The following is a 20,884-nucleotide window of genomic DNA, read 5'->3' on the forward strand; positions in this document are numbered from 1 at the left end:
GGAGATCATTGGAATAGAGTCGTCTGCTACAGTGATTTCCAGCCTCTAGAACATGGTTTCTCAATCTGGGAACATCTAGGGTTCCAGTCCAGAGTCTGCAAGATTCCTGTATATGCGCCCACCGCCCAGCAGTGTTTTCAATATCTATAACTATTGTGCTATGTTACTAATATAAACCTTACATTCAAAAGTCACATGTGTTAACCTCGTGCTGACCGTCTCACGTAGATATACGTCGGCAGAATGGCACGGGCAGGCAAAGCAACATATACAGTATATACATTGCTTTAAACCTGCTCCCTAGTGGGCGCATGCACCGCAGTCTCCGTGACCGTGCCCACTGGACCCACGGACTCGATGTCCGCCGGTGTCCCGCAATCGGGTCACGGAACGGCAGAACAGGGGGATGTCTTTGTAATACATCTTCTTATTCTGCCTAGTGACACAGCACTGATCGTCTGCTCCCTCTCATCGGGGGCAGCGATCAGTGAGGTTTCACAGTAAGCCACACCCCCTAACAGTTAGAATCACTCCCTGATCACACTTAACCCTTTCAGCACCCCCTACTGGTTAACCCCTTTACTGCCAGTCACATTTACACAGTAATCAGTGCATTTTTATAGCACTGATCGCTGTATAAATGTGAATGGTCTCAAAATACTGCCAAAAGTGTTCGATGTGTCCTTTACATTTCTCACCTTTTCCATTCCTCCTCCCTTTCACTCTCACATTTTACACTCACCACTCTGTCTACCACCTCCCTCAATACACCACACACACTTCTCATTTTCATTTTATTACTTATTCACTTATTTAGTCACCCTCACTTATTTTGATTTTCACTTCACCCCTACCTCACCTTCTTTATTTCACTCTTTCACCTTTTTCCTCACATTATTCCTTTCTCACACCTTCAATTGCACCATCACACCATTTTCCAGGTCCACTTATTCCATTCACCACACTCTTCTCACACTCACCTTTTAGGATCGTTTCCTTTCCTCTGCAACTGCATACTACCAAGGGTATACCTTTTTTATTATTTTATTTATTTTTTACAATTTTACCCAACAATGTAGTCATTTACATATGAACCCCAGTTGAAACTTTTTTACTATTATACATTTCCACAGCATTGTCGTGCCTGGTTTGGCCTCGGTTTCCTGGCTCCCGCCCCTGCTCCTTGGGCCTCCTCTTCACCGCCATGCAGGCTGCAATGATAGACACAGGCAGGCTGCATTGATGGACACAGGCAGGCTGCATTGATGGACACAGGTAGGCTGCATTGATGGACACAGGTAGGCTGCATTTTTGGGCACAGGTGAGGCTGTTCCAAAGGACACTGATAAAGTTGTTGTAAATATTTATTTTTTAACCTAATTCTGCATAAAACATTTAAGTGCAATTTCATCAGATAATATATGAGGGCATGTTTAGGGGGGAATTAGGGTAGGGGTAGGGTAGCGGTTGGGTGGGGCAACTGATGGCAAGTAACCCTTAAGGCCTGGCTAGCAGCTCAGGACTTTAAATTTTGAGCCCTGTGATAGAATACTTACAGCCAATGAAAGTATAAGGGCCAGATTCACGTATCTAAGCGTATCTTTAGTCAGGCGTAGCGCATCTCATATGCGCTACGCCAACGTAACTTAGAGAGGCAAGTACTGTATTCACAAAGCACTTGCTCCCTAAGTTACGGCGGCGTAGCGTAAATGGGCCGGCGTATGCCCGCCTAATTCAAATTTGGAAGGAGGTGGGCGTGTTGTATTACAATGAGCCGTGACCCCATGTAAATGAGGGGCCGAACGAACGGCGCATGCGCCGTCCGTGGACGTATCCCAGTGCGCATGCTCAAAATCACGTCGGCTAGAATGCCTAAGATACGTCGAACGCTGCCTACGACGTAAACGTCACTTACGCACAGCCCTATTCACGTACGACTTACGTAAACAACGTAAATTTCGACGGTCGTTCCGACGTCCATACCGTAACATGACTTACCCCTGCTTTATGAGGGGTAAAGTTACGCCAGTCTTACGCCTTGCGGAAACAGCGTATATTAATATGCCGGGCGCAAGTACGTTTGTGAATCAGCGTATCTAGGTCATTTGCATATTTATAATGGGAACGCCGAATGCGTCCAGCATAACTATGCGCCTACGATACGCCGGCGTAGGCAAGTTACGTCGGACAGCTGAAGCCATGTTTTTGTACGTATTTTTCTTTGTGAATCGGCGTAAAGATGCGATGGCGCACATTTGAAATTACGGCGGCGTATCTGGAGATACGCCGACGTAAATGCTTTATGAATCTGGCCCAATGAGTTTAAAACATTTGTGTGTTATATTCTAATGTCATTGGAAAATGTTAACAGTGGCCCAGATTCAAGAAGCACTTGCGCCCGCGCAACCATAGGTTACGCAGCGCAAGTGCTTACTTGCTCCGGTGTAACGAGTGCTCCTGATTCAGGAACCTCGTTACACCGACTGCAGGCTAAAATCTGCGCGGCATAAGGCTCTTATGCCTCGGAGATTTTAGGCTGCATTCTTGCGGGGGCCGCTCCCATTGTGTATCAGCGTGTAGTATGCAAATTGCATACTACCACTGATTCACAAGCTTGCGCGGGCCCCACGCAAGCCAGGTACGGAGTTTCCGTACGGCTACTTTTAGCGCAAGGCTGCCCCTTCTAATAGTAGGGGCAGCCAATGCTAAAGTATAACCGGCCTTCCCGCGCCGTGAAATTTGAATTTCACGGCGTTTGCGTAAGTGAAACGTGAATGGCGCTGGACGCCATTCACGTTCACTTAGAAGCAAATGACGTCCTTGCGACGTCATTTGCCGCAATGCACATCGGGAAAGTTTCCCGACGGAGCATGCGCTGTACGCTCGGCGCGGGAGCGCGCCTAATTTAAATGATTCCCGCCCCCGGCAGGATCATTTAACTTGCGCGCGCTTACGCCGGGCAAATTTGCCGGCGCGCCCTCGCAATTCACGGAGCTACTGCTCCGTGAATCGAGGGCAGCGCAAAATATTTGCGGGGGCGCAGGGCAAAATCGTTGCCCTGCTCCCCCGCAAATATCGCGCAATTCTACTTGAATCTGGGCCACTATGTATATAGATGGTTGACCTCAAAGCTGTCAACCTACTTAGGGCCTTTTCTGATCCTAATACCGATCTGCACTGACTTGCTATAAAGGTATACTAACAGTGGGCTGAAGGGATATTTGCAAGGATAAAATTCAATCTATACAATGTGTTCATTTCCACCTACCACCTAATATAAAACAAATGTTATATGTGGGAGTTTGGTTACCAGGCTGAATAGAACAGTGAGTCATTTCTGAAACCTTTGTTCCATGGCCCATGATAAAAGCAGCAATGTCTTACTCATTGCTGGGAAGAAATTATAGATCACTTGTCCTTACCAATACAAAATACAGTTGAACCTCGGATTACGAGCATAATCCGTTCCAGGAGTATGCTCGTAATCCAAAGTACTCGCATATCAAAGTGAGTTTTCCCATTGAAGTCAATGGAAACGAAAATAATTAGTCCCGCATTGACTTCAATGGGATGCAATAACTAATGCGGCCAGAGGTGGGGGGCGCCAGAGAGCAGCAAAAACGTCCGAAAAGGCCTGAGGAAACTTTGGCTTGTTTCCTGCGCCCCCGTACCTCAGGCCAAATGAGGTACTGCAGGCCAATGTTCGGCTTTTCTCGGCTCCTGCGCCCCTGTACCTCAGGCCAAATTAGGTACTGCAGGCCTATTTAGCTTGAATTCTGCTCATCTTGCGAGTCAACACTCGCAAACCGAGTCAGAATTAAAAAAAAAATGTTGCTCTCAAATCAAAATGCTCTCAAACCAAGTTACTCTTAAACCGAAGTTCCACTGTAATGTCTAATGTAGAAGAGGGTCATAGACAAAACAATATGACTTAGTGGACATTACGTACTAAGGCAAAGCAGATTCTCTAAAGTTCAGAGAGGAAAATTGGCGTTCTCTTTTATAAGGCTATATTGTTCGGCATCCTTACTGCCAGTTTTAACCCTGTAAATGCTGCTTCACTGTGCCCCAACTGTGTGCATTAATCGTGATTGCATTGTGGTTGCTGCATGGCCCCATTCACTTTATTGAGTTGCATTTGGCGGTGGCTTGCCAAAAGTGCCAGGGGGTATAATTTTTGACCTGAAGCAAAGTATCGTATACCCACGGCAGTTGGAAGGGTGGTAAAAATGTGACTCAGCCGCCTGTTTTTACCGCCCATATCCACAAGTGTAAATGAGCCCCAAACCAAAATATTCTGCAGGCACAGTGGAATACTATATTATAGATTATTGCAAATAGCTTTGTATGAATTAAACAAGCAGGTAGAAGCAACAGTGATTTTACTGCAAAGGGAAAAGAAGGTTCATTAATAACTACCCTTCAATGCTCTTCACTTGCTGTTAGGGCAGATGTCAGGGTGTCATGTGATATGCATGTGTAGCGCCATCCCATTGAATATGCGCTTTAATGTTAAATTCTAGTTGCCTGAGCTGTAATTTAGCTCAGAATAATAATGCTAAATTGTTGGTTCTGTTTCAGTTCAGCTGGGTTGCACAGGTCAAGGTTGGAAAGGCAGCAGGCTGGATGCATTGGGTATCTCTTTCCCAGAAGCAGCTCAGGGGGCATGGTCAACCCGCTGTGCATTCTGGGGAGGGGTACTTAAGGGATAGACGCCATTTTGGTGGGGTTCGTTTTGCCAAGGCAGCATGGATGGCCACTGATAAGATGGCACTGATGGGCCCTGGTATAATGTGTGCAGAGTTCTCCTCTCCCCTGGTATAATGTGTGCAGAGTTCTCCTCTCCCCTGGTATAATGTGTGCAGAGTTCTCCTCTCCCCTGGTATAATGTGTTCAGAGTTCTCCTCTCCCCTGGTGTGATGTGTGCAGAGTTCTCCTCTCCCCTGGTATAATGTGTGCAGAGTTCTCCTCTCCCCTGGTGTGATGTGTGCAGAGTTCTCCTCTTCCCTGGTATAATGTGTGCAGAGTTCTCCTCTCCCCTGGTATAATGTGTGCAGAGTTCTCCTCTCCCCTGGTGTGATGTGTGCAGAGTTCTCCTTTCCCTCTGGTGTGATGTGTACAGAGTTCTCCTCTCCCCTGGTATGTGTACAGAGTTCTCCTCTCCCCTGGTATAATGTGTGCAGAGTTCTCCTCTGCCCTGGTATGATGTGTGCAGAGTTCTCCTCTCCCCTGGTATGATGTGTGCAGAGTTCTCCTCTTCCCTGGTATAATGTGTGCGGAGTTCTCCTCTCCCCTGGTATGATGTGTGCAGAGTTCTCCTCTTCCCTGGTATAATGTGTGCGGAGTTCTCCTCTCCCCTGGTATAATGTGTGCAGAGTTCTCCTCTCCCCTGGTATAATGTGTGCAGAGTTCTCCTCTCCCCTGGTATAATGTGTGCAGAGTTCTCCTCTCCCCTGGTATGATGTGTGCAGAGTTCTCCTCTCCCCTGGTATAATGTGTGCAGAGTTCTCCTCTTCCCTGGTATAATGTGTGCGGAGTTCTCCTCTCCCCTGGTATAATGTGTGCAGAGTTCTCCTCTCCCCTGGTATAATGTGTGCAGAGTTCTCCTCTCCCCTGGTATAATGTGTGCAGAGTTCTCCTCTCCCCTGGTATGATGTGTACAGAGTTCTCCTCTCCCCTGGTATGATGTGTACAGAGTTCTCCTCTCCCCTGGTGTGATGTGTACAGAGTTCTCCTCTCCCCTGGTATAATGTGTACAGAGTTCTCCTCTCCCCTGGTATAATGTGTGCAGAGTTTCCTCTCCCCTGGTATAATGTGTGCAGAGTTCTCCTCTCCCCTGGTATGATGTGTGCAGAGTACTCCTCTCTCCTGGTATAATGTGTGCAGAGTTCTCCTCCCCCCTGGTATAATGTGTGCAGAGTTCTCCTCTCCCCTGGTATAATGTGTGCAGAGTTCTCCTCTCCCCTGGTGTAATGTGTGCAGAGTTCTCCTCTCCCCTGGTATGATGTGTGCAGAGTTCTCCTCTCCCGTGGTATAATGTGTGCAGAGTTCTCCTCTCCCCTGGTATAATGTGTGCAGAGTTCTCCTCTCCCCTGGTGTGATGTGTGCAGAGTTCTCCTTTCCTAGTATAATGTGTGCAGAGTTCTCTCCCCTGGTATAATGTGTGCGGAGTTCTCCTCTCCCCTGGTATAATGTGTGCAGAGTTCTCCTCTCCCCTGGTATAATGTGTGCAGAGTTCTCCTCTCCCCTGGTGTGATGTGTGCAGAGTTCTCCTCTCCCCTGGTATAATGTGTGCAGAGTTCTCCTCTCCCCTGGTATAATGTGTGCAGAGTTCTCCTCTCCCCTGGTATAATGTGTGCAGAGTTCTCCTCTCCCCTGGTATAATGTGTGCAGAGTTCTCCTCTCCCCTGGTATAATGTGTGCAGAGTTCTCCTCTCCCCTGGTGTGATGTGTGCAGAGTTCTCCTCTCCCCTGGTATAATGTGTGCAGAGTTCTCCTCTCCCCTGGTATAATGTGTGCAGAGTTCTCCTCTCCCCTGGTATGATGTGTGCAGAGTTCTCCTCTCCCCTGGTATAATGTGTGCAGAGTTCTCCTCTCCCCTGGTATAATGTGTGCAGAGTTCTCCTCTCCCCTGGTATGATGTGTGCAGAGTTCTCCTCTCCCCTGGTATAATGTGTGCAGAGTTCTCCTCTCCCCTGGTATAATGTGTGCAGAGTTCTCCTCTCCTCTGGTATAATGTGTGCAGAGTTCTCTCCCCTGGTGTAATGTGTGCAGAGTTCTCCTCTCCCCTGGTATGATGTGTGCAGAGTTCTCCTCTCCCCTGGTATAATGTGTGCAGAGTTCTCCTCTCCCCTGGTATAATGTGTGCAGAGTTCTCCTCTCCCCTGGTATGATGTGTGCAGAGTTCTCTTCCATGATGTGTGCAGAGTTCTCCTCTCCCCTGGTATAATGTGTGCAGAGTTCTCCTCTCCCCTGGTATGATGTGTGCAGAGTTCTCCTCTCCCCTGGTATGATGTGTACAGAGTTCTCCTCTCCCCTGGTATAATGTGTGCAGAGTTCTCCTCTCCCCTGGTATGGTGTGTGCAGAGTTCTCCTCTCCCCTGGTAATCTCCTCTCCCCTGGTATGATGTGTGCAGAGTTCTCCTCTCCCCTGGTATAATGTGTGCAGAGTTCTCCTCTCCCCTGGTATGATGTGTGCAGAGTTCTCCTCTCCTGGTATAATGTGTGCAGAGTTCTCCTCTCCCCTGGTATGTGTGCTCCCTCCACCTGACATAACACACACATGTATACATCTCTGCAGTGACATCAGCGTCCGTGCGCTCCTCTCCCCGCCTCACTCTCATCACAGGACAGGGAAGAGCCGAACTGGGAGGACTGTGGCGGCCTGAGTGCGGGGGGCAGTATAGGGCGGACTAGGCCGGGCTGTGTCCAGGGGGCAGACTAGGCCGTTGGGTAGGCCGTTGTGGGCAGAGGAGGCCGGGCTGTGTACAGGGGGCACACTAGGCCGTTGGAGGGCTCACTAGGCCGGGCTGAGCCATGCTGTGGGGTGAGGGCCTGTTGCTGTCCTTCTCGGTTCTCTTCGTGTCATGTTTGCTTCTCTCCCGCAGTCCTCTCCTCTCCTGTCTCCTGTCCAGCGGCCTCTACCTCGTCCTACTCTTCTGCCGCTTCCCCCCCGTCCCCGAGTCCCGGGCCTCTCATGTCCTCAGACCCGGGGGGAAGGTGTCAGTCATCGCCCACAGAGGAGGAGCCCATGACGGTCCTGAGAACACCCTGGCTGCCATTCGCCTGGTCAGTACCCTGTGACCTCAGAATGCCGCGCTGTCTGTGTCTTGTTCTATGATATTCTATGAGGTGATATCATGGGAGCTGGAGGGTCCCATTCATACTCTATGGCCTATTTATGAAGGTGACCCGCCTGTGGCTATGGCCGTATAAGTGCAAGTTTATGCAAGCCGTGGTGTAAACTCTACTATAATTGTATATAGCCATTTATTGTATTAGGGGGCTGAGTACTGCACCCCGGATATTTGTGCCCCATGCACGCTCTGCGCCCTCTTGTGGCTGTGTACATGAAGCCTAAAGTGCTCCTTTAGGCCTCATTCACACGAGGCGGACTCCGTCGCTACGGAGTCCGCCTGCTCCCGCCAGCTAAGCGGGAGATCAGGCCGCAGATCTCCGCTGAGCTGGTGGATGACAAGCTTTTCTCTGCTCACTGAGCGGGGAGGGGCTTGTGCAGCGCCGCTGATTCCTATGGAGCGATCTGATGAAAACGGACAGCATGTCCGTTTTCATCAGATCTCACCCGATCCGCCATGGATGGATATGGACGTATCGCCATATTGTCGGATGTCAGCGGACATGTCTGCTGACATGCGACGCTCCATAGGACTGCATGCAGCGGCCGTTCAGGTCCGCCGTCAAAACTGACAGGCGGATCTGAACGGTCCGTCCGTGTGAATGGGGCCTTAGGGCTCGTTCACATGGGGCGCTTTACTGCATCCCTGTGTTGGCACCCTATTTATTTCTAATCAGACACACAGCTGCACGGTCCTAATATGATGTGGGCGCAGGTCCCCCGCATACATGGTGTCATATTAGGAGACATTGGCTGTGCCACGTGTCCCGTGGAGAAATGAATGGTACTCCGGCACAAGGATGCATGCAACAGCTGTATATCCTCATGCCAGGAAAACAAAGACCTGCAGTATAGCCCCCCATGTAAACAAACCATTACGGTCCCCCGCCCGTCAGTTATTTCACACGGGCGGTCTGTCTGACAGACTCTGCTTGCTCAGCGGGAATTGATCCTCTCATCCCCCGCTGGGCAGGTGGATGACAAGTCCATCGCTCGCTCACTGTGCTGAGATGGACCTGTCAGAGCCCTGCTCTGCTCTATGGGGAGATCGGATGTAAACGGATCGCCTGTCTGTTTTCATCCGATCCTCCAGACGGATGGAAAATCGAGTCACCATCCGCCTGGATTTCACGGATCTTATAGCGGCGGATGTCAGTGGACAAGTCACCGCTGACATCCGCCGCTCCATTGAGGTGAATGGAGTGTCCGATCAGTTCCGCCTGAAAAACTGACAGACGGACCTGATCGGAAAGCCCACGGGAAAAAGGCCAAAAGTGGAACTAATACCAGATTTCTTACCCTTTGCTTTAGTGGTTCAGTGCCAGTGTCTTCTCCCCGGGTTATTCCGGGCAGCAGTCTTCGGTCATCCTGGTTGGCCAGAGTGGCATTGGATGATGTCATACATGTTCAGTCATCTTGGTACACAGGCACCGTGCCAGAATGTAAACAGAACATGTAGCTGACAGTAGAAAACAGCTTAAAAAAAATGCACCCAAGCCACACAAACGCATTTAGGTGCATCAAGTGCGTTCATTTCATTGGCCAGAAGATTCATTTATTTAGCCATTGAAATTAATAAATATTCAATCGCTAATAGCTAGATTCAGAGAGAGTTACGCCGGCGTATCAGTAGATACGCTGACGTAACTCGGAATCTGCGCCGTCGTAAGTTTAAGTGTATGCTCAAACTGAGATACACTTAAACCTAGCTAAGATACGACAGCCTGCGCCGTCGTATCTTAGGGTGCAATTTTTCCGCTGGCCGCTAGGTGGCGCTTCCGTTGAGTTCGGCGTAGAATATGTAAATGCCTAGATACGCCGATTCACGAACGTACGTGCGCCTGTCGCAGTAAAGATACGCCGTTTACGTAAGGCGTTTTCCGGCGTAAAGGTATTCCAACAAATAGCTGGCCTAGTCAATGTTAAGTATGGCCGTCGTTGCCGCGTCGAAATTTGAAAATTTTACGTTGTTTGCGTAAGTCGTCCGTGAATGGGGCTGGACGTAATTTACGTTCACGTCGAAACCAATACGTCCTTGCGGCGTACTTTGGAGCAATGCACACTGGGATATGTACACGGATGGCGCATGCGCCGTTCGTAAAAAAAACGTCAATCACGTCGGGTCACCAAACATTTACATAAAACACGCCCCCCCATCGTCATTTGAATTAGGCGCACTTACGCCGGCCCCATTTACGCTACGCCGCCGTAAGTTAGGAGGCAAGTGCTTTGTGAATACAGTACTTGCCTCTCTGACTTAAGGCGGCGTAGCGTAAATACGATACGCTACGCCGCCTTAAAGATGCGGCAATCTACCTGAATCTAGCTATAAATGTGCCTATTGCTTAGGCACGTTTTACGCATGTATGGGCAATTAATACTACTAATGCATTAATTTTTTTTTTTACTTTAGAACCAAAGCAGAAGCATATCTCTTCTGCAATAAAAAGCCTGCCTGCTCGCATTTTATTTTTATACTATAATATAAATGTATACTTTAATTCCAATAATTACATCGTTGAACACCCCCCACCCCTTCCCCATAATTGGATATTCATTTTCCCTATTGATTTTCTTTAGGGACATTTCCTTGCAGCTATTTCGCCTGGGCAAGAATGAAGTCCCAGTTGCCTGCGTCCTCCTGGGATGTGCGACATCAGTATCACCTCTGGCTTCTCTACCACACACGGGCCCTTGCACATCATCAGGGGGCTAGCTATCTAATCAGACTTTTAATGAATTTATTCCATTTTGGAATAAGGCTGTAAGGTAACAAAATATGGAAAAAGTGAAGCACCGTGAATACTTTTTGGATACACTGTATCACAAGTGCGTTTTGCAGTGCTGTATGTATGTGTGTGTGTTGGATTGCCATTCATTTTGAATGGTTCTATCACTGGATTCACACTATAGTTTAATAACAATACTGCATATTTAATAATAAAAACGGATTCAAAATGCTGAAATGTACAGTGCAGAAAACAGATCTGTGCAAATAATGCAGCAATCTTAAAATGCTATCGTGCTAAACGATAAGTTCACTTTAAAAAAATAAAATAAATGCACAATTTTTTTGCAGGTAATAAAAATGTGCATTTACTATAGTTATTTTTATTTTTTTATTAGCCTGGAAAAGCTGTTTGCTGATACCATGCGGGTCTCATGCAGACTGTGGGCCAGATCCTCGTACCTTTGCGCCTGGCGCAGCGTACCTACGATACACTACGCCGCCGTAACTTATTTATTTTATTTCGAATCCTCAAAGAATTCGCGCCGTAAGTTACGGCGGCGTAGTGTATCTCTGGCGGCGTAAGGACGCGGAATTCAAATGGATGTAATGGGGGCGTGTTTTATGTAAATACGTCGTGACCCGACGTAAACAACGTTTTTTTTTAACTGCGCATGCGCCGTCCATGGGGGTATCCCAGTGCGCATGCTCGAAATTAAACCGGAACCAGCCAATACTTACGACGGTGACGTCATTCTACGCAAATTCCTATTCGCAAACAACGTAAAAAATTCAAAATTGGATGCAGGAACGTCGGCCATACTTAACATTGAGTACGCCTCAGAATAGCAGCTTTAACTATACGCCGGAAAAAGCCGCACGCAAACGACGTAAAAACAATGCGCCGGACGTACGTTCGTGGATCGCCGTAACTAGCTAATTTGCATACTCGATGCGGAATTCGACGGAAACGCCACCTAGTGGCCGCCGAAAAATTGCAGCTTAGATCCGACGGCGTACTAAGACGTACGCCTGTCGGATCTAGCCGAGATGCCGTCGTATCTTGTTTTGAGGATTCAAAACAAAGATGTGACGCGGGAAATTTCAAATTACGCCGGCGTATCAATAGATACACAGGCGTAATACCTTTGTGAATCTGACCCTGTCAGTGTAAGCTGTCTTGCCCGCAGGCAGTTTCACACTGACAGGAAGAATCAATGAACTACAGCACCGTGGTAGTTCATTGAGAACTACATGCCGATCTCGGTACTTGGCTGTGGAATGACTTGGCTGTGTGGGTGGAGCCATGCACGGCCGCGCTCTTTTCAATAAGTGACAGCTGGTAAATGGAACTTCTTCCTGTACTGCTGTCACACAGAGGGCTTGGATTGCCTAGCGACTGCAGGAGTGGGAATTTGTTACATGTTCCCGAAGGTAAACGTATCCTTTAATTCAGCCTATAAAACATACAGGAGACCATTTGGTGCAGCAAAATTGTGCCCTTTCATCCGGTGGCTGCTCCCATGGGCAGGCATTGACAGCTATTGGTGGCTTTATATACTCGCCATGATCATCAGAGTTCACCACAGGAAACAATCCATGTTAGCATGTGGACTGGTGTCTGATGTGTATGGGCAGTGTTTTTTGGGTTTTACAATGCAAAACGCATTTTTGTTTTATTTTGCTTTATTGAAATGTCACAAATGACATTTCATTAGAGACCAAATGTTGACTTTAGGTGAGCTGCATAGTGCATTGTGGAAAATGCAATCCACCTCAATGCAGTATTTTGGTGTGAACATGCAGACTAGCAAAGGTCACTGCACATTGTGTGTGAATAAGCCCTTACGCCCTGTAAAAGCGAGATGCCTACATTCTTTCATACTTTATGCTCTTTGGGTCAGACATATGTGTATTTGTCTCTAGGTTTTTATTGCTGGGGAGATTTTTCATCACTTCCTGACTTGACCACTGTAACGCAAGCAATTTGTTAAACTTGGGCCATTGTTTCTTCCAGGCTGCAAAGAATGGTGCAACTGGGGTAGAGCTGGACCTGGAGTTTACTAAAGATGGAGTTCCTATTCTCATGCATGATGACACTGTGGACAGAACAACAGATGGTACTGGCAGTCTAAGGGACCTTACATTTGCAGAGATCAGAAAGCTCAATCCTGCTGCTAAACACAGATTACGGTGAGTGTTGTAGGTTATCACAGAGTGCTGATGATTTGTCACTTTGTGGTGCCTGTTACCTACTAGAAACCTTTTTTTTTGTTTTGTTTACTGTAAGTTTACTTTGAGCTTCTAGAACAGTGCCTCTTCTGCATTTATTTCCAATAGTTCTCAGCAGCAGAAACTTCTCACCATTAATAATTTTATTTGTTGGAATCCAGAAATAAACCCGTATTGCTGGTCTAGAATTAAAAGAGAAGTAGGGGTTAGGGTATTTTTTTTAAATGATAAATCTAGGTGCAGCATTAATCTGACGCTGCATCTGTCCCCTGCCATCACTAAGGCCGCGTACAGACAAGCATACATGTACGATGAAACCGGTCCGCCGGACCATTTTCACCGTACATGTCTGCCCGGGGATTTCTGTATGGTGGCTGTACTCACCATCATACAGAAATCCGTGCGTAAACAATACGCGGGGCGTGTCCGCGCCGGCGACGTGGGCGGCCCTGCCAGTTCAATGCTTCCACGCATGCGTCAAAGTCATTCGACGCATGCGAGGGATGGCGGGCGCTCGGTAGGTCTGTACAGACGACCAAACATGTCCGAGCGGGCAGGATTTCAGCGGGCTGTTTTAAAACAAGTCCAGAAATATTTGCCCGCTGGAAAAAGGCCCGGCGGGCAAATGTATGCTGGAATCCTGTCCGCTCGGGCCTACACACGACCGAACATGTCTGCTGAAACTGGTCCGCGTGTGTACGCGTGGTATAAGGGTGAGAACTGAGCAATCAAACACCGCTGGTCACTCAGTTCTCTCCACCGCTCTGAACTGTCAGTCACCACTGTTGGCTGTGCTTTTATAGATTAGAGCAGCCTTTCTCAACCCTTTTTTTTTTTTTTTTTTTCATAATTTTTAAGTTACCGTTATCACCATTTGCAAAATTGCAGCCAACAGCATAATCCAGTGACACAGTGCTTCAGAAGGGTCCAGAGGCCTGTAGTGAGAATAAACAAACAGGAAATAACGATCTTGTCTGACTAATTCAGTTGAACAGTGTCCTTTCTCAACCTTATTAACATGGAGGAACCCTTTAAATACAGTAACAAGCTCAGGAATCCCCTGCTAATAATTACAATATCTACAGCTTGAGGTACATTAGTGTAATGGCCAGGGGGGTGCTGTGTACATTTGTGGTCATTTGAAAGAATCCCCCTTCAGATGGCAATATGGAAGCCTCCACCTTTCACTCATGACTGGCTTACTTTAAAGGCTAAGTACACCTTTAAAAATAAAAATATATACAATTTTTCTGCATGTAAAAAAAAAAAAAATGTGCATTTATTACTTAGGAGCCTGTAAAGCAGGGGTGTCAAACTGGTGGCCCTCCAGCTGTTCCGAAACTACAAGTCCCATCATGCCTCTGCCTGTGAGAGTCATGCTTGTAACTGTTAGCCTTGCAATGCCTCATGGGACTTGTAGTTTTGCAACAGCTGGAGGGCCGCCAGTTTGACACCCCTGCTGTAAAGCATTGCCTCTGCGACGTATCTGGGCTTTCCAAGCGGGGGGAATGCACCTAAATTAATATTGCATGGGCTTAGATGCCTGTGTGCAAGAGACCCTAGCTCAGGGGTTGACAAATTTGCTTGGAATCTAGGAGCCAGCTAAAAAAGTTAGGAGCCAGAAAACGCGCCCCATCCCGACGAGCTTGCGTGCAGAAGCGAACACGTACGTGAGCAGCAACCGCATATGTAAATGGTGTTCAAACCACACATGTGAGGTATCGCCGCGATTGGTAGAGCGAGAGCAATACTTCTAGCCCTAGACCTCCTCTGTAACTCAAAACATGCAACCTGTAGAGTTTTTTAAACGTCGCCTATGGAGATTTTAAAGGGTAAAAGTTTGACGCCATTCCACGAGCGGACGTAATTTTGAAGCGTGACATGTTGGGTATCAATTTACTCGGCGTAACATTTATCTTTCATAATATTAAAAAAAATGGAAATAACTTTACTGTTGTCTTATGCGCAAATACGGCGTGACAGAAAGTATTGCAACGATCGCCATTTTATTCTCTAGGGTGTTGGGATAAAAAATATATATAATGTTTGGGGGTTCTAATTAGAGGGAAGAAGATGGCAGTGAAAATAGTGAAAAATTACATTAGAATTGCTGTTTAACTTGTAATGCTTAACTTGTAATACCAACGGCCACCACCAGATGGCGCCAGCTTACACATCTGGTGGTAATAACTTGTAATACCAACGGCTCACTACCAGATGGCGCCAGCTCACAATTTGCCCCCCCTTCCAAGCCAAGTCGCCAGGACCCTATTTCTAGTCGCCATGGCGACCTGGCGCCCGGGATTTGTCGAGCCCTGCCCTAGCTGATTGGTTTGTTTTAACCTACTGGGACACCCTGTCTTCATGGTCACTTTATTAGAAAAGATGTTCCAGAAGTGAAATAACCTTTTAAGTTTTTTATTTAGAGGACCAAGTTTTTTAATTCAAATTAAACAGAGTTTTGCATTATTTATGATAAAAAGTAGCATTGCTTTGATATTAAAACTCTCCACTTTTGATGTAATGTTTTATATAATTTCTGTCTCTCACTACAGGCACCTGTATAATAATGAAAAGGTTCCTACACTGGAGGAGGCAATTAAAGAATGTATACATCACAATCTGGTGATTTACTTTGATGTCAAAGGCCATGCCACTCAGGTAATGACAGCATGATCTGACAGGTAGCAAGTAGAGGTGGGTCTGGGTCAGTGTTTGGTTTTCCTTATATTGAGTGTCAATGATCATGCAATGACACAAATGTGCCACGCAGAACAGAGATGTGCTCATATGTAAAGAGTGTTTGCTGTAACAAATGGTCAAACTGCAGCTGTCATTTTTATATTCTAGGAAATAAAAAGAAAAGCTAATTTCATAAAGAAACACACACATGCACAATCAATACATACGTTGCATAAATCTAGTAACCAAAAAAGCTAGAACCTGCTATTCATATATCTGTAGTTTATACTTTTGTCACAAACAAAATTGTTAGTCATCCAAAATATATAATTTTATTTAAAGTCCTTAAAATACGATGGAAAATAATATATAACAAATATACAGTATATCCAACATAGTAATCCTAAGTATGTATGCAGCTACTGTTGTTTTAAGAGAATTTTATGTTTTATATATACACTGTAGTGACCAAAGAATTACATATATAAATATAGTACCATGTTCATAAGAATATACCACCAACAAAGTGCAGTTAGGGGGAGAAGAGTAAGACTTTGTTAAAAAATAGTTTTAGTTTGTAGAAGAGCAGCGTGTATAGTAAGAGTTTGCAAAGATTAAAGCAAGTTCAGGATGCTTTGTTGAAGCTTTTAACCACTTTACCCCCGAGCCTGTTTTTCAGATTTGGCGTTTACAAGACTAAAACTGTTTTTTTTGCTAGAAAATTACTTAAAACCCCCAAAAATTATATATATATTTTTTTCTAACACCCTAGAGAATAAAATGGCGGTCATTGCAATACTTTTTGTCACACCGTATTTGCGCAGCGGTCTTACAAGCACACTTTTTTTGGAAAAAATTCACTTTTTTTAATTAAAAAATAAGACAACAATAAATTTCGCCCAATTTTTTTATATATTGTGAAAGATAATGTTACGCCGAATAAAATGATACCCAACATGTCACGCTTAAAAATTGCGCCCGCTCGTGGCATTATGTCATACTTTTACCCATAAAAATCTTGATAGGCGACGTTTAAAAAATTCTATAGGTTGCATTTTTTGAGCTACAGAGTAGGTCTAGGGCTAGAATTATTGCTCTCGCTCTAACGATCGCGGCGATACCTCACTTGTGTGGTTTGAACACCGTTTTCATATGCGGGCACTACTCGCGTATGCGTTTGCTTCTGCGCGCGAGCTCGTCGGGACAGGGCGCTTTAAAAAAATGTTTTTTTGTTTTCTTATTTATTATTATTGATTTTATATATTTTTACACTGAAATAAAAAAAAAAAAATGTATCACTTTTATTCCTATTACGAGGAATGTAAACATCCCTTGTAATAGAATCAAGGATTCCAAGCGATCCGGCAAAGAAGGCTGCCTTGCTATCAGCCTTGGATCGTCTTCTAGATCAAAGGGTAATCATAGAGGTACCCGTTCAGGGGCACAAGCTAGGCTTTTACTCCAATCTGTTTATCGTTCCGAAACCCAATGGCGATGTAAGGCCCATCCTGGATCTAAAAATTCTAAACTCTTACCTGAGGATCCAGTCCTTTCGGATGGAATCCATACGCTCTGCCGCCGCAGCGTTGCAGCCGAACGATTTTTTGGCCTCAATAGACATAAAGGATGCATATCTTCATGTTCCAGTTTTCCAAGGGCATCAAAAGTTCCTACGTTTTGCTGTCGCGGGGTGCCACTATCAATTTGTGGCTCTTCCTTTCGGGTTGGCTACGGCCCCCCGTGTGTTTACGAAAGTCCTGGCCCCCATCTTGGCCAGTCTAAGGACCCAGGGAGTCTTGATCCTGGCCTATTTGGACGACCTCCTGGTCATAGATCACTCTGCTTCAGACCTGAGTCGAGCAGTAGCCCTGGCGGTTCAGTACCTCAAGGTATTTGGTTGGGTTCTAAACCAAGAAAAATCGGCTTTGCAGCCTGCAAGGCGATTAGAATACCTCGGCATGCTGCTAGACACAAAGCAGCAAAGGGTGTTTCTCCCCGTAGAGAAATTCAGGGGGATCAAACAATTGATCCAGTTAGTGCTAAGCAAAAGGCAGCCCACTATCCGTTTGTGCATGAGATTACTAGGAAAGATGGTGGCCACCTTCGAGGCGGTGCCATATGCTCAGGCCCACACTCGTATCCTGCAGACAACCATCCTGTCAGCCTGGAACAAAGATCCACAAGCCCTGGATCTTCCGTTGACCCTTCCATCAAAGGTCCGGCAAAGTCTCTGCTGGTGGTTAAAACCTCTGAACCTCCTAAAGGGAAAATCGTTCAGTCCCATCATCTGGAAGTTGATAACCACAGATGCCAGCCTGAAAGGCTGGGGAGCGGTCTTGGATGGGCAGATCCAGCAGGGGATTTGGGCAGAGTCGGAAAGACGGCTGCCAATCAATGTCTTGGAGATCAGGGCGGCACGCCTAGCTTTAAAAGCCTGGACATCCAAGCTGCAAGGGTCTCCAGTGAGAGTGCAGTCCGACAATGCCACGGCGGTGGCATATATAAACCACCAAGGGGGCACGAAGAGTCGAGCCGCCCAAAGGGAAGTGAGCTTAATTTTTCTATGGGCAGAAGCGCATGTACCATGCATCTCGGCGGTTTTTATCCCAGGGGTGGATAATTTACAGGCAGACTTCTTGAGTCGCCAGCAGCTGATTTCAGGGGAGTGGTCTCTCCATCCCCAAGTCTTTCAGGAAATCTGCCAGAAATGGGGATTTCCGGATGTGGACATCATGGCATCTAGGTTCAACAGGAAGCTGAACAAGTTCGTGTCCCGATCTAGGGACCCTCTGGCCTGTGGAACCGATGCATTGGTTTGTCCTTGGCATCCGTTTAGTCTGCTGTACGCCTTTCCCCCGTTACAGATGCTGCCCCGCCTGCTGCGCAGGATCAGGGCGGAGAGTAGACCTGTCATTCTGATAGCCCCAGCATGGCCTCGGAGGTCGTGGTACTCACTGATCGTGAGAATGTCAGTAGGGGAACCTTGGACCCTCCCACTTCGTCCAGACCTACTCTCTCAGGGTCCGATACTCCACCCTGCCTTACGGCATCTAAATTTGACGGCTTGGCGGCTGAATCCCTGATCCTCAGGGGTAGGGGCCTGTCTAGCCAGGTTATTTCTACTCTGATTAAGGCTAGTAAACCAGTCTCCAGAGTAATTTATTACAGGGTCGGGAGGGCCTACGGAAGCTGGTATGGCTCCCAGAGATAACTTCCACGCAAATACACCATTGCCGTGGTATTGCGTTTTTTCTCCAGATAAGAATAGATGAGGATTTGACCTTGGAATGCTATTAAAGGACAGATTTCTGCCTTATCAGTATGGTTTTGTTGGTCGTTGGCCACGCACTTTTTGGTTAAAGCCTTTTTCAGGGGATCCTATGCATTAATCCCCCCATCTAATCTCTGGTTTGTCCGTGGGATTTGAATCTTGTGTTGTCAGCTCTGCAAAGCAGCCCTTTGAGCCTCTGGCGGAGGTTCCGTTGGTTTTACTGACTCGGAAGTTGGTAATTTTTTGGTTGCTAGGGCTTCCGCTAGAACAAGATCAGAGCTGGCAGCCTTGTCTTGTAAGAACATGCCTCAATTTGCATAAAGACAGGGTGGTTCTTCGGCCGCATCCGTATTTTCTGTCTAGGGTGGTGTCCAGTTTTCTCTGGAATCAGGATTTGATTTTCCCATCCTTTTTTTTTCCAGAAGCACACTTCTAGAAGGGAAGGCTTGCTGCACACCTTGGATATTGTCAGGGCCATGAAGGTCTACCTGAAAACTACAGAAAGACTCATAGGACGGATACATTGTTCATCCTGCCGGAAGGACCCTAAAGGGTCAGGCTACGGCAAGAGCTACCATCACTAGATGGATTAAGCAGTTAATTAGTCAGGCCTATGGCTTGAAGGGATTGCCCCCTCCTTTTTCAGTTAAGGCCCATTCTACTAGGGCCATCAGCGCCTCCTGGGCAGCACACCACCAGATCTCTATGGCTCAGGTTGCAAGGCAGCAACCTGATCATCGGTCCACGCGTTCACAAGATTTTACTAATTGAACGTAAGAAGAAGGGCCGGCACAGCCTTCGGACAAACAGTGCTGCAGGCTGCGATTTAAGATCCTCGAGATCCGGGGCACCCTTGGTTAATTAATGAATGAATTGAATTAATCAGATTAATTAATTTTTTGTTGGATTTAATTTGGATTTATTATGATTTAAAGAATACTTTCTGAATTAGATCTCCTGCTTGAGATGTCTCCCTCCCCTCATTGTAAGCATTGCTTTGGGACATCCCACATAGTAATGAATATGCCGCTCTGTGTCCCGTGATGTACGATAAAGAAAAAGGGATTTTTTAATACAGCTTACCTGTAAAATCCTTTTCTTGGAGTACATCACGGGACACAGAGCTCCCACCCCTCTTATGGGAAACATTTTGGGAGGCATACTGCTTGCTACAAAACTGAGGGACTCCGCATGGACTCTGCTTGGTCCCGGAAATGGCCCCCCATGTTGAACCCACGCCCGATTTTTGATGTTAAGCGGGGGGTGGGGGAAGGCAACCAACCCTTGTAGGCCACATGCACATACACAGTATGAGGAGGCCCCCGGGCCGGTTGGAGATTGGCGCTCCCCTGCTGAGGAAACTGGTCCTCTCACCCTTATGCCCCCGTTGGGGGGACGGGTGCTCCCTCGTACTCCCACCCCGCGGGGGGGTCGTGAAATGACTCGCCCATGTGGATAACGGGTCATGTGGACACCACACAACAGTCTCCCCTTCAGTGACACTTGAAGCTGCTTCCCGGTGGGGGGGGGGGGATGGGGGTTCCCCGCCTTCGGACCAACGGGTATGCAGAGACGTAGCTGAGCCCTCTAGGGGCCTGGGCGATAGCCATACGGGGGTGAGCTGGGGGGACCTGAGGGATGAGAGGGGGACACAATGGCACCGGGGAACGCTCGGAAGCTGGGAGAGGGAATGCTGAGCGGCTGCTCGAGTTGGTGGGGGAATCTTTCACTGGGGGAGAATACCTCGGTGGTCTCCCTGTGCCTTATTGGACGGGACGAGGAGAGAAGGAGAGGTAGTGTTATTTAAAATAAAGGGGGGGGGGGTGGCATGGATCACCACCACTATGCCAGTTCTAGTTAGAAACAGCACCATGTACATAGAGCACACCAGAGGGGCCCCCCTCACAAGGGGATTAATATCACTTCGTGCTGAGGATTGGAATACAATGCCCTGTTATCTTTGAATTGCTATGATCCATGTGGTGCTGTGTTGCTCCGTTATGCTTGGTTATAATATATTATGAATACTCTGTTGTTATATTGCACCTGAAATGTTTGATGACTTCGATTGCACTGTCAACTTGGGCCCCAACAACAACTATGGTCGGGGGGGGGG

General features: G+C 47.1%; 1 protein-coding gene across 1 annotated transcript in view; it reads left to right on the forward strand.

Moving 5' to 3' along the window:
- Positions 1-7,340: 7,340 nt before the first annotated feature.
- Positions 7,341-20,884, forward strand: part of GDE1 (glycerophosphodiester phosphodiesterase 1) — a 43,468-nt gene continuing 29,924 nt past the window's right edge. The window contains exons 1-3 of the mRNA XM_040356888.1: positions 7,341-7,788; positions 12,601-12,776; positions 15,371-15,476. Coding sequence (XP_040212822.1) covers positions 7,537-7,788; positions 12,601-12,776; positions 15,371-15,476 — 534 coding nt within the window. The 5' untranslated portion in view covers positions 7,341-7,536. The remainder of the gene's footprint in view (positions 7,789-12,600; positions 12,777-15,370; positions 15,477-20,884) is intronic.

This window comes from Rana temporaria, chromosome 6 (assembly GCF_905171775.1).
Source record: "Rana temporaria chromosome 6, aRanTem1.1, whole genome shotgun sequence".
Classification (NCBI taxonomy): domain Eukaryota; kingdom Metazoa; phylum Chordata; class Amphibia; order Anura; family Ranidae; genus Rana; species Rana temporaria.